Source organism: Ptychodera flava, chromosome 13 (assembly GCF_041260155.1).
Source record: "Ptychodera flava strain L36383 chromosome 13, AS_Pfla_20210202, whole genome shotgun sequence".
Taxonomy (NCBI): domain Eukaryota; kingdom Metazoa; phylum Hemichordata; class Enteropneusta; family Ptychoderidae; genus Ptychodera; species Ptychodera flava.
The window spans coordinates 25,049,977-25,065,282 of NC_091940.1; the positions used below are offsets into that span (position 1 = coordinate 25,049,977).

Consider the following 15,306-nt stretch of genomic DNA (forward strand, 5'->3'; position numbering starts at 1 on the left):
GATCACAAAGTTGAGTTTTTTCTATAATGGCCCTTATGCCTTTCATAACTGTCTCCATCTATGTTAAATCCAGGTACTGTCACAAATGTTTAACACTGTGCAGATAATAATTAATAACATACATTTGTATATCAGTGTCAAACATGACTTAAGTTATTTGTGTCTGGCAATGCAGCATGTTCTTGCATTGTACAGACATGTACATTTTATTCAGTAGAGGTATAATATATATGGTTAACAAAATATAGACATTTTGTTAATCCAAAAATATGCAGTTCTACTTGATTAATCTGCTCATTTCTTCACATTTATTGGAAAAAAAGACACGCTTTGAACCCCTAAATCAGAGGCCCTGTTATGTATTTCAAAAATTACATTTTTCAAAAATGTCTGCAAATACTCAAAAGAGAAGCTTCAATGGATCGAAAACCATAATCTTGTGGGTGCTTTTTAACATATCAACACCTCTCATCCGCCCTGAGTTCATTTCATTCGATCATGACAACTTATTGAGAAAGTTCAAAGTTCCTGATTACTTCTAACTCTTCTGTAAATCTCTTCAAAGAGCTGGATCTTGTCCTAATGGACATTATTTGACCATGTTCTTTGGTCGACAGACTACTTACAAATGGTGAAATTTCTCAAAACCTTCAACCATTACTTTACTTGCTCGATACAATTCTCCTGCTAAGGCTGATTGCAAAGAATTGGACAGTGAAGCCCGTCATTTGAATGGACTACTATTGCTTGGCTCTTCTCATTTCAAATGTTACAACTTGTGCTGCATTTGATTCCACGACATTCTTCATTTCTTGTTCTAGTCCATGGGATGTTTTCAGATCCTAAAACAAAATGACAAAACATATTTTTGACCATTCCAAAGGGCATGGAAAGGCACTGCACTCTGACCAAAAAAGATTACATCAAAATGGGTACTGATAGCCATGCTTGATTGTTTGAAAAACACATTACATATTTCAATGGATGATCAAAGAAATTTCCTTTGGTTTGACTGTTGGGTGACTTTGGAGACAGAAATTTACGAAAGGTGGCTGCCTGGCAGCCATATTAGACAAGATCACCAAGTAAATTGATGACATCATGCATTCCCAAGAAGCTATATTATCTTCCTCTGATGTTAAAGAAAATTAAATCTTTCAACATTGCCAGAATAAAGGCAAACAGCATGAAATTCATATGGCAATAGCTTCAAAAGTGTATTGTGTAGTGGACAACACAAACGAGGACAAATTTTTGTGATGAAAACCAATATTCTCCTCATTCAACAATCTTACTTATTGAATAATCAAGAATAAAGACACAGCATATATGAAGTGTGGACAACCAGATATGAACTGAAAATGCTCCCATGTTTCAGTATGTGTTGCAGTTGTCTGTAAATAAGCCATTCTTGAGATGTCTTGCCCACACACAAAAACATCAGTACAACATGTGAGCTAATAAAAGGCTCAATTTCACAAAGTAGAACTCTGACCTTCAGAAAGCTCTTGCTCAGTGTGTATAATCGTGTTGAACACTGCTGATAGTATTCATGGTCTTTTGATATTCCATGTTTCTTCAGGTTGAGATCAACAATGTAACGTAACCTCTGATGAAAAAAGTAAATGAAAAATATGTCATTGTTGAATGCAATTCATGGCAGACTCAATTTTTGAGATTCCCCTTACCGAAAATTATTTCTACTGCAAATTTGCCGTAAATTTGCTGCAAATATGCAGCAAGCATATAGCTTGCAGGAAGGAGTTGCAGAAGTTTGCAGCTAGCTGTGACCCTCCTGCAAACCCTTAAATCAGTTTGCAGCAAATTTGCGGTAAACGACTAAGTTGCTGCAAATTTGCGGCAAACCAGGTTATTGCTGCAAATATGCAGCAACACATGATTGACATATTGCCCACTATTTCATTACCAGGGAGTACACACTACACACTGTGTACCATTGAACTTCGTGACCAGTCATATGTAAGCAACACAAAATTGATCTTTCATTTATATTTTATATTCATTTATTTCATAAAAGACAATCCACTTTTTAAATAATAACTGGTGATAATGGACAGCTTGGATATCAGAGTGCATCTATAGTATATACCGTAGTGACATTTATGTAATAAGAGTACCCTTTGACAATCTGGTTAGGTACATGTAAATCATGGTTGGATCGAAAATTGAATTTTTAGGGAAACAAATTTTTAAAACGGGGACTTGTCTGTCTTGCAAGTTACACCCTGTATTTTCTGCGAATGATACCAAAATGCAAACAACGAAATGTGCGTCTGATGATGGTCTGTAAGGACACGTCGTAGACTTTTGTTACTGCAAATCTGTACCTAAAAATATCGACTGATGAGAATTTTTCATTGTAGAACAGACAAGTAAGTATCATTGCATTCAATGTTTGGTATAAGCAAGGACCCGCTACTACCTCCAAGCAGAGTAGTGGCTGTGCTCCAAGCTATATCCCATCAATATAGTATACGGTACGTACAATGCACTGTAGCTTACAGTCTGTGTCCCATCGATGCTGCTAACAAAATCTCGCCTTCTGATGACATGGGTCGAGGTAAAAGGCTTTTGTCCATGTTTTCAGCGTTAGAGTTATATTGCCAAGCACAAATTTGAGGTTTAGGATTACACTCCATCCCGAGTCGCTGTACGAAAATTCAATGCGCTACTTCACCAACGTCCAACACGTCCTGTGTATCAGCTGCAAGCAGCCGACGTGTTTACACTCTCCGGTCACGGTTCATCAAGGTCAGTTCGCGCATTGATATTGATTCTCCGTGCTGAAAGAATTTTTACTCTCTTTTTAGTCTATGATAAAAATAACCATTTTCATTAAATTAATAAATTAGATGCTATATTAAGTATGAAATATAACTGATTGGTGCAGATGTAGAGTCAATTCCAGCGTTTAAAAACGGGACTACATTATCAATCGCGTAATGATTTATAGATCGCACTTCCGTTAACGTCATGAGGCTTGATCGGCGCGAAGTTAGATTTTATTACCATCGGCTGCGTACTTGTGATCAGGGAGTTTTCTAGTGGACAATTTCGTGATCTTTCTATGGAACCGCCAGCAAAATGATATCAAAGTGTTGCAAAAACGTGTATACAGTACCAGGGACAGGCGGAGTTCTAAATTTGTGAACGCGAGCGGCAGTAAAGATGCCGACTATATTTTCTACGTACGGTATTTACACACAGCACGGAGAGACCTGCAACCGGGAATCGTCCAGCGTCTGTGAGCCGTTCACAAATGTAAGTCAATGTACCGTTCGTCTGTACATCGCTATTATGTTCTGTAATCGTTGTATTGCAATGTTTACCTTCAGATAAATTTTCATTGAGTACTGATTCATACTGAATTCACTTTCGTTTCACAACAGTTACAGTAACTAAGTGCTGAGATTTTTGCAGATTGTCGCCGTCGTGTATGTAAACAACATGCCAGTTGTCCGCTGTTGGACATTTTGATCATTATTAATTTAATTTCGATCATGAATATTTAGGCATTTTTCTGCTTCAAATTTTCAACTTGATTTCAGTCTCATTTTCAAATAATTATCATTTCTTTCATGAAATTTACACTGTTTGGTCAAACGGTAAAGACTTACACTCTTCCCTGAACGATTTATATTTTTCAGAATCTATTGCTGGTACACTAAAGGGGACAAGAAATTCAGAGAACAGAAAGCCAAATCGCAGCCTTTGACAGTAATGTAAATGTTACATGAAACTTCTCAAGTCAAAAGAAAATCTCTTGAAGACACTTATGTGGCATGAAATGAACATAGCATATAAAATAAACCGTACCACAATTGTACCACCTTTAACCTTTTTTCTCTGTCGTCTTTTTATTAGCTCCGCTGTCAGCGACGCGGAGCTTATCAAATAGGTTGATTATCCGTTGTCGTCCGTCGTCCGTCGTCGTCGTCCGTCGTCGTCCGTCAACAATTGCCTTCTCCTCTGAAACCACCAGTCCAATTGCTTTGAAATTTTATATGCAGTTCACTTGGGGTGACCTCACTTCAGTTTATTCAAATCATGGTGAAATTTGCATATTTGTATTTTTGGGGCATTTTTTGGTGTTTTTGGTAAAAAAATCTTCTTCTCTGAAACCGCTTGTCCGATTGCTTTGAAATTTGATATGCAGTTTGCTTAGGGTGACTTAAATCAGATTTGTTCAAATGGTGGTGAAATTTGCATATTTGTATTTTTAAGGCAATTTTTGTCATTTTTGGTAAAAATCTTTAAAAATCTTCTTCTTCAAAACTACTGGTCAGATAGCTTTTATATTTGGTACATATGTCCCTAGGGATGATCTATTTCAGATTTGTTCAAATTGTGCAGAAATATGCAAATTTGCATTTTTAAGGCAATTTTTGCCATTTTGGTCAAAAAATGTATTTCTCAAAAGTACTGGTCTGATAGATTTGAAATTTGGTATACAGGTTTCTATAGATGAACTAAGTAATATATATTGAATTTCTGATGAAATCTGTAATTTTGTATTTTTGGGGCAATTTTTGCCCGTTTTGGTCAAAAAATGTGTATTTCCAAAACTGCTCATCTGATAGCTTTGAAATTTGGTATAGAGGTTTCTACAGATGAACTAAATGATATTTATTGAAATAATGATGAAATCTGCAATTTTGTAATTTTGGGGCAATTTTTGCCATTTTTGGTCAAAAAATGTGTTTCTCAAAAGTACTGGTCTGATAGCTTTGAAATTTGGTATACAGGTTTCTACAGATAAGCTTAGTAATATATATTGAATTTCTGATGAGATCTGTAATTTTGTATTTTTTGGGCAATTTTTGCCATTTTTGGTCAAAAAATGTGTATTTCCAAAACTACTTATCTGATAGCTTTGAAATTTGGTATACAGGTTTCCATAGATGAACTAAATGATATTTATAGAAATAATGATGAAATCTGCAATTTTGAATTTTGGGGCAATTTTTCCCATTTTTGGTCAAAAATGCGTTTCTCAAAAGTACTGGTCTAACAGCTTTGAAATTTGGTATACAGGTTTCTATATATGAACTAAGTGTGATATTTTGAAATTATGATGAAATCTGCAATTTTTATTTTTGGGGGCAATTGTTGCCATTTTTGGTCAGAATATTTTATTCTCAAAAAACTACTCATCAGATAGCTTTGGTTGACATGTTCTTAGGGATGATCGGATGTGATATATTCAAAGTATGATGAAATCTTCAATTTTGTATTTTTGCAGCTTATTTTAGCCACTTTTTTCTGGCCACTGCATTGAGTTATCAAAGATTTCCACCTTCTTCATCAACATGTGTCAAAAATAGTTATTCTGTACATAAACACAGCGGAGCTATATCGGCCGCTAGGTCGCTTGTTAATATTAACTTTATTGCGCTGACCATTGTTTCTCGTGAAACTGGTATTTCAGAGCTTAGTTGGATAAAACACATCTTGTGCTGTCCACAGTCTGCCTTAAAATTTGTCAGATTTTCATTCCCAACATGTCACTGTCATTGGCCATGTCTACACAAGTGATTCTACAACTTCTGTGTACTGTACATATCTGAACTGAACTTATATTTTTGGAGAAGATAAAAATTTTGAAACTTGTGGTACAATACAAGAAATTTTGCTGTCACTTAATTGTGTTGCTTCTTTGGTTTTCAGTATCTCTTGTCTATTATAATGTATTTAGTTTTCTTACAATAACTGAAATTGGTAAAAGTTTATTCCAGAGATGACTGTTGTGGAATTATACCAACTTTTGAAGGAAATTTTGCATGTGTAATTTGCAGCAAATGTGCACTAACATGCAAAATAATTTGCTGTATGGAGTTTGCGGCAAATTTTCAGTAACATTCAAATTAATTTGCAACAAGTTTGCTGCAAGGATTGTGCCGCAAATTTGCTGCAAAGAGTTTGCAGCAACGTTGCGGCAGGGAGTTTGCTGCATATTTGCAGCAAGTTCACAAGAAACTTAATTTGCATCTGAAAAATGAACCACCCGCATATTTGCGGCAAATAGTTTGCTGCAAATTTACTGCAAAGCTTGCGGCAAATTTGCAGTAACAGTTTGCGAGAGGCCTAAAATTTCGGTAAGGGCGATCGTTTCATGTAAATCTGAATATTAATAAATAGTTTTGTACTCTATGGAAATTGGTGGTAAATCAAGCACTGACAATGAGTACAGCCCAGAATACAATCTCTGCTGTGGCAATGTTTACAAAGGAATTTAACATAAACATTATAGTACATTTTAAGATCACTTTTAGTTAAGAATGGAAGTTTTTCCAACAGTTCACACTATATTTATTATTATAACACGCCACATGCTCATTCTGTGTCGCGATTCGCCAGAATACGTCACATGACGAGAAAATAGATACGTCTAGTCGCCACCAAATCGACAAAAGTGACGTCAGAGGGTATTTTTTGAAAAGCTATTTCCCTAGGGAAATAGTTCTGGCCAAATTTGGAAAAGTGCCCGGTCACGTGACCGTAGTGTCGTCTGCAGCTTTGCAACAATGGCGGGTGACTAGAACGTGATGTGCGTCTGGGATAGGTGACGACACATTCTCTAAAACAGATTTTCCAACATTTTCCAACATTCCAACAGCGTAGGAACTTGAATAGCTCATCGACAGAAAAGATTAAGGTGCAACTAAGGATGTCGCTAGGTATGCTTTGAATATTTTTTGAAAGAAAGTGGTACCACATACAACTGAAAGCGCTGTGGAAACATCCGCCAGTAAACTTGTCACAATGGATTGTTGCGGTGCAAAATATCAAAACACATTAAAAACTATATAACAATACAACATGAGCATGTGGTGTGTTATAAAACACCTATAGCCTGGTCTTTATTCGGGCTATAGCGCTCGTCTATTACCCCTTGTGGCTGTGTGTTACCAGAAACACATCGCTATACCACTCGGCCTACGGCCTTGGGGAATAGCGATGTGTTTCTGGTAACACACGGCCCCTCGGGGTAATAGACGGTCGCTATAGCCCACATGACCAGGCAATAGGTGTTTAATAAATTATGTCTGACTTCATTATATGTACAAACATTCATAGAAATAGGGTATGGCAAGTCTGACAGAACAAACTGTGATGATCAAAATAGTCTCAATAACGCAGCTTCTATGTTTATAATCATTACATATGCATGAGAAATACATTTCAATTCATCACGAATAAATGCAAGAACCTGTTTGCAATGAAAGACTATTATTACTAGTAAAACAGAGCTCCTACTCTCGGTGTCATTTATTTTATTACATCTCATATATCAACCTTCATGTGAGATAACTTTTTGATGATATATAGTGGGCCACATGGTCAGCATTTAACTGAAACTGATCAGGAAGTATTTTCAAACCATGTCACAGTGATTCAAATACATTCATATGCCATTCAATGATGAAGTTCATTTTAGTTTCCAGATTTTCATCTATCATTGGAATCATAGATATGATCGTTATCTGCAAATCACATCAAAAATTCTGTACCAATTTATGTTTGAGAGAGATGTGATACACGCATAATAGACAGAACAAGGGGCTATGAACTTCAAAGTAGGAGACAATTTGCTCTCAGATACAGAGTTCCTGGTTTGGCTACAACATTTAGTACAATCACAAAATAGGAGCTATTTTTAGCACATTTGCATATTTCTTGAAGGCAACATCATTTGAACACGGTCTACTTCACGATGCATTTGCAGCATTTGTAAATTTTTAAAGTCAAAGCCACACATACATACAAATGACTGGTACTCCGTACTCCTGTACATTCAATTGGTGAATGAGAGCTAACAAAAACCACTTATTGGTTATATCATTGTAACAAAAATATGGCTTGCATATTGCTGTGATAAGGTACAAGAATGTGAGTAAGTCAAGTGATGTGGGTAAAAAGTAATAAAATGGAAAAGTATCGCTCTTAAATCTGTACATTGAATTAGAAATTTATTCCTGAACTGACCCTCTTATGCTTCTCTGACCTCGACTCCGACCTTGAATCCACAGATCCAACAGATGCTGATCTTTGATGCAATGGAATACCTCTTCTGCCACTTCCTCTACCACGGTGACCTTCTTCCTTTTTAATGGCTGCTATCCTAGGTATTGAAGCTCTTCTGGGGCTGCTTCTTACAGGTCTGTTCAAAAAATATTAACAGTAACTTAGGTCAAGTTAAATAAAGTTTGTTTCTCATCCTCGTGTGCGTCAATTCAGACCCCGAGTGTCAACCCTTTTTTCTGCTCATAAGGAAACAAAATGAAAAAAAATAAAGGAAAAATACGCGACGATAATGCACAACAGTGCTGTATAAAACAGAACTGTAAACAAAATAACTGACAAAAACATTCCATTCAGAACTGTACACATGTTATATTAAGCTGTCATAACTTTGCATTGCTGCACTAAAAGTCAAAACACAGAACTGTTGCTATACAAAAATACTAAAGCAACACTGTCGTGCATTTATCTCTGCGTTCATTCCTATGTTGTTTTCATATTTTTTTGCATTCTTGTTGGTTGAAGAATAAAAAAAATTCAGAGAAAAAAAATGCGTCGCCACATCATTTTTGCAATATATCTAGGTTGAGAAACAAACTTTTTATTTTTCTTGGCTTTATTTCCAAATTTATGGGAGTGTAAATATCCAACTCTTTATTCGCTTTACTGCTTCTGGTAATAAAATATGAATGTACAAAACAGTAAACTTGCTTGAAAGTAATGTTATTTCCTTGCATTGTGGATTTTTAATGACACTTTGTAAGGTTTATCATAATTCACATCAAAAGAAAACAGTCACTGTTCCAGTTGAAGGGATACAATTGTCGGAACTGAGCTCAAAGGTCATATGGAACCCATATGACCAATGTAAACACTGTATACAAGGTATGATGATGATTGATGAAAGTTAAACATGTCTGTCATAATCTACATCATATAATTTAAATGTTGCAGCTGTGATGATGAGGTGCATCTAGATATCGTGCATGAAATACATTGTTTGTAAACAAGAAACTCACACAGGCACAGTTCCGACTTTTTCCCTTCAAGGTAGTTGGAAAGGGAAGGGCAACATTTAAATAAAATTTGAGAAAACTGACCTCTTTTTTAATTTTTAAATTTTTTAAAATTTAAATTAAATCATGAGTAAAAATAAAAGTCACTGGGTGAGAAGAAATGAAAAGCTGCACAGAAGAAATACATTATTTTCCCTTTTGCCAGGGAATCTGAGGGTACACTCTGTCTGCCTATAATGGTCATGACTGTTGATTTCTGTGTGTAAGACTTCCTCCATCTGTCTCAAATGACCAGTACTAAACATATTTGCCAGAAGACACTCAAAAGTCAACAATATGATGAGCTTCAAAGAACTACTTGCCTAAAGTCAAGAACGAATTTTTCTAAGAGAGAAGTAAACAGTATAATTTGCCACAGTGTGAATAGCGTAATAAAGCATCCCATTGATAAGAAAAAAATTGTCCAAGCAGTGGTTGGACAATGCCATTAACGTCACCTGTTTGCTTGTAGAACAATGGTAATTGGGGCAGCTTGAATCTCAAAATGAAAGCCCAATTACCGTGTTTTGTTGTTAGAAGCATAATTTCAACTAGCAATATTTGTTACTCTCGGACCATTCTAAGCAGTGTTGCTATGTCTCCATCTGCATTATCATTGTCATCCCTATCGCTGTAACACTTATCCCTCTCTGCTGTCCATATAGTACACTCATCTATTTATTCTGTGAAATCAGGGTCATCCTTGATTGTATTCAATTCTTCGATTACATTGTTTTCCATCTCAAGATGTTCCTCCATGAATAGCGCTTCCAAAAGTTCTTGATTTGCACTGACATCAGCTAAAACGTGGAACACTGTTTTCTGTAACCTTTGGGCATGGTCCATATTTGACTGAACCATCACAAGCCCTGGTGTTGTGGGTATCATTGCACCCCAAACAAAAACAAGCAGGGCCATAAAAACCATGGTTTTTGAAACACAGCAACCGTTTGTACGTTGGCTCTTTCATACATCAACAGCCCTTTGTGAGAAATGTGACAGCATCTGATATTTTTTTGACATTTTCTTCACTGTCCCAAATAACAGATATACTGCCACCAGTCCCAACATCATAACCATATAAGTTTAAATCTGGTAAAACCACTTTGTTTCTACCAGCTTGTGCCCACAATTGCAATACGGATCCATTAGGATCTCTTCCAGTGGAGCACACTCAATGAAGGGATAGGCTCATCCTGGACTCTTAGCCAAATCCTTTCCCTTATGTGATGCAACCAATTTTTATGGTTGTCTACAACACTGTGGTTATTACTTCCCACTTTCAGGTACAGTTGTGAAGGTGTATTGTCCTCAACAGCCATCAAATGCTTTTTAAAATATACACTCCCCGCAAGTCAAATTAAGGAAAAAAGCCATCATTCATTTCATCAGGACCCATATCGGTCAAAGTATGCAAATTGGACGATTGACCTGTGATGAACTGACAGCATTGGAAAAATGTGTTATAAAAGGATCCCTTGTCCAAGCCAGGAAAAAAGACACAAAATCACGGCCACTAGTACAAACAAATAGTGTTCGCATAATTTTCCCTATTTAGTTTAGTTGCATGTGCTGCAAATCTGGGTCAAGATTCAAAGCTGATTTCAACTCATTGGTGTCAATGCACTTTAAATTTGTTGGGTCATTTTCTAGCTGGACGTATATATATGGTTTCACTTGCATGTTCACATTTACATATAAATGAAAATTTTGTCTTTATAAGCGGTTCTGTTGACCCTTTCCTATGTCTGTTGTAGCGGTAGTTTTGATGACATTTGGTCAGCAGCTTTTCATCATGCCGAACTGTGCAGTCGATGTTCCGTCATATCGGACCACCAAAGCAATTAGAGCATGAAATCTTAGGCGAGTTCGCAACAAGACGAAACATGGCAACATTGATTTCACCGCCCCTTCAGAGAGAAAGAAGTTAGAATTGCAGCAGAAGTTCAGCCATATACATACTCTCTTTGGTTAGCCAAGGCAAGCAACTACAACATACTGCTTGAACTAACACACCTCTTCATCCAGAATAACTCCCCTGAAGTGACGACGGTCAAAGGTGATTTTGAAGACTTGGGCATTTGTCAAGCTAATGACGGAGACAAGACAACTGAATAGACGCTATTGACAACACCATCCTCCATCCAGAATTTGGTGTCACATCTAAGTGAACATACCAGGGTGTGTGATGCGAAACTTCAGTGGAAGAGTGCATGGTGAGTACTTTCCAAATACACTGACACATAGAAGAGTTGTTTACTTGTCATTAAATGTAAGGTGAAATCATAGACATTCTGAGCTGAAGTGCATTGCTTCCAAAAACTCAACTAACATTGTGTTTCACTTCATTTTTTCATTACGCAGTGCAAAGATACTCACTACGTGAAGTAGTACAACAACATTTGTTTGTTAATACCAGAACAAGAGGGTAGTTTTCAGCAACAGAATGTACAGGGTGAGAAGTGATCTGGCTCAGCTTGTTGAAGCACATGTTACACACCATGCGCTATAAAATCATAAAGCCTGTGCTTGTTGTGCGACTTGTGTTTAGTTTTCAACAAAATCTACTATGTAATCTGCCTAAAAAGTAAAAGAAATATATTATTTGTAGTTAAAACAGTCAATCCGTGCAATGAAATACGTTGACAATCTCTTGACCACTTCTAAATAGATGCGTAGCATAATGTTATGTGTCCTTTCAATGTACATTTTTTTCAAGTACATAATTTTTAATATAATTATCAAAGCTCTGTAAAATGTGTTTCTTGTTTTCTTTAGAATGAAAATGTTGACAGTCCTGCAACATCAGTAACTTTCCACCACGACACACATGCCCCAAGAAGGAGATAAGCACAAAGAAGTCTTACAAAGAAACGTTATCTGTGGAGGGACAGTATCTGGCAAATGGTTATGAGAGTAACCGGATTGTAATATAAATCATTAATGTGTAATGGTTGAATATTGTCAATATGTAAAATAAAAGTGTTATCAGTCACATCGTTTTACACTGTCCATCTTATTGCAAGTTGTCATCACTGTATGCAAGGCAGTTTCCTTTAGCTTTGATATGTTCAGCAGATGTAAAGTTCCTTGGCGAACAAATTTGAAATCCCGTCTAGAAGTGTGTTGAGTGTGATGACCACACATGCAGCAGTGTTTCCTCTTTGGTTGGACAATGAACTACAGGGGAAAACGTACCAGCAAAATCAGGCAAGGTGGGTGGGTGGGGGGGATTCTGTTTCTTATAAATTATATTAATGTAAGAACCTGGTGAACAGTTTCACAATTGAACAATTTCTTATTTTTCACCAGGTATAGGCTCTTTCATTGACAAAGTGGATTTGAAGTCAGGATGCAACACACAGGAATTATGAACACAGAGGCTGCACTGCTTCTGAAGAGTATATAGAAATGACTGGGTTTTTAGATATTTGAGCCTACCAGTATGTTATAACGCAATATAGTCAACAATAATTTGACAAGGTTATTAGCTTGTTGGCTATCCAGATTTCTATAGGTTTTGCAATAATTGTACTTCATTTTTACTAGTCTTGACAATCACCTTTATATTGCTTCCGTAGTGTACCTTACTGTCATGGACAAAAGATTGCATCAGTTTTGTCAAAACTAAGTGATGTACATGACATAATCTCCTATACTTCTATTTGAGCAGAGCTTCAAGAAAATTCGGAATGGCATTGAAAAGAGTTCAGAAGCTCTAATACAACATGTGCTACAAAATGGACAGGGAAAGATTCTGTGGAAGTATTGGAAACAGGAATACAAATTTGATCAGCAAACCCACACTCTTCCCCTTCATCACAAATTGAAACCAGAGCAGTTTGACCTGGGTCAACTCAAGCATCTCAAATGAGTAATCACTTGGCAGAACAGGTTCTGAATAAAGACATGTTGTATCTTATGTAGGTAACTAAAGTCATCTATTTGATTGCAGGTATGTCATCATTCATCTTAAAGTATCTCCTCCGTACTACCATAGCAACCACGCAAGTACATGGTTTTTTAAATTAGTAAGGACTAGGTTTATTATCTATCTGCTATCTTTCCGCTGGTTATCACTTTTATTATACGTTTGTTCATGCAGGAGTTCAAGAAACACCGAGAGAGTCGGGGAGCATCAGAAAGTGTGTGCCAAGATATCAATGAAGCAATTCAGTTACTGGAAAATACTAGTAAGCTGATAATGAATTTTACAGACATGAGGCATTCCTTATTCATGACGCACGTTTGGAGGAAAATAACAGGGTTTTTAGAGTTCTTCAAGACCTGGGTCGCAAGAGTGACTGCATTTCGCAGTGTGTCTGCAACTAAAAGAAACAAGATATTGCTTTCAGAGAAGACAAGGTTTGACATCAGTTCCATGGTGTTAGGATTTAAACCCTGGCTTGAAATGGATTGTCTCCACAACTAACTGAAGCGCTGTGACTCATATATTCTGAATATCATGTATGGCGGTCTTTCACACCATTTGGAAAGTGGAAATTCTGCAGGACCATCACAGGGCCCTGGACATGTGGCACGACCAGGTCAGCTTGGCTGGCTATTTTGGAGTAGGTATACTCCAATTCCCAGCCATTCAAAAAGTCTTCTGAGCAAGGTGGTGCTAGGCGTAGCAGTGGTTGTCCCTGTATCAATGACATGTGCCCAGACATGGTGTCAACAGCCTCAAACTACATTCAGGAAATGGCTTTCAGGCATATCGTTAGTGTCGTCAGATCTGTGAAGTCCTTTTACAGAGTGTTCCAGTGCTAGCTGTAAAAACTCTCAGATTTTCAACTATTGAACGATGGATGGTAGCCCCCACAAAGGTGTAAATGCAGCGTTGCTGTACACAAGTGCTGCCAGATTCCCAACAGCCACCAACAACCGCTGGAAAGTCAACGCTAATTTCTATTTTGTCAGATGAAATATATCATGGAATTTTGTTCAAAATTCAAGGAGTCAACAACAGTAATTTCCTGTAACAATATGAATAAGGTACGTCAAGGTTTACAGAGCTTATGCACTGAGTATTAGTCCGTGGGCTAGAGGGGGTCTACGTGCACCCCCCCACAGGATAACAAACCTGTATTTTTCAGAACCCTTGGGATCCCTAGAATACGAAATGGAATTTTAACAGGATAAATATAGGGACGCAATAGCTGTTATGGTCATGTTTTGAAGGGTACCGCAAAATCACGATTTTCCAAGCCAAATGCATTTTCGTCGAATCTGTCTTCTTGTAAGTCATGTGCTGAGCTCATTTTTTAACATAACCTCACTTGTTTGGTATCATTAGAAAGGGAATTTATTCCTCTTTAAGATGACATATTGCACTATGCAATATCTTCTACACTTTTTGTCAAATATAACCAAAACTTACCCCTTACCCCAAAATTTAACATTGCAAATTACAGTAAAACTCAAATTCTACCAAATTTTTAGCTAGGCATAATAAAATATGCATTGCTTTGTCTGAAATCTGTTTTATTTGATACAGGGACATGTCAGAAATATGAAATAGACTTTTAACAGAAAAAATATTCGGAATCTACAGCTGTAACAGTCATATTTTGAAGGGTACCGCAAAATAACAGTGTTGCAGATTTGCATGCATTTTTGTTAATTTGTCTTCTTATAAGTTATCTGCTGAGCTTGTTTTTGAATATAACCTGGCTTGTTAGGTATCATTAGAAAGATAATTTACTAATCTTTAGAATGACATATTGTAACATGCAATATCTTCTATAGTTTTCATGATATATAACCAAAACTTACCCAATACCCAAAAGTTTACATTGAAAATTTCAGTCATAGCTAAAACCAAATTCTACCATTTTTTTAGCTTGACACAAAAAGTCTGGCCGTTTTTGCTATGAAATCTGTTTTATTTGGTACAGGGACATGTCAGAAATATGAAATAGACTTTTAACAGAAAAAATATTCGGAATCTACAGCTGTAACAGTCATATTTTGAAGGCTACCGCAAAATAACAGTGTTGCAGATTTGCATGCATTTTTGTTATATTTGTCTTCTTATAAGTTATCTGCTGAGCTTGTTTTTGAATATAACCTGGCTTGTAGGTATCATTAGAAAGATACTTTACTAGTCTTTAGAATGACATATTGTAACATGCAATATCTTCTATAGTTTTCATGATATATAACCAAAACTTACCCCATACCCCAAAGTTTACATTGAAAATTT

The 15,306-nt window shown here is 36.6% G+C and overlaps 1 protein-coding gene across 1 annotated transcript in view; it reads right to left on the minus strand.

Annotated features, from left to right (window-relative positions):
• Positions 1 to 285: 285 nt before the first annotated feature.
• Positions 286 to 15,306, minus strand: part of LOC139147942 (mdm2-binding protein-like) — a 139,334-nt gene continuing 124,313 nt past the window's right edge. The window contains exons 15-17 of the mRNA XM_070719176.1: positions 8,008 to 8,182; positions 1,496 to 1,609; positions 286 to 842 (exon numbers count right to left, since the gene is read on the minus strand). Of these exons, the coding sequence (XP_070575277.1) occupies positions 741 to 842; positions 1,496 to 1,609; positions 8,008 to 8,182 (391 nt within the window). The 3' untranslated portion in view covers positions 286 to 740. The remainder of the gene's footprint in view (positions 843 to 1,495; positions 1,610 to 8,007; positions 8,183 to 15,306) is intronic.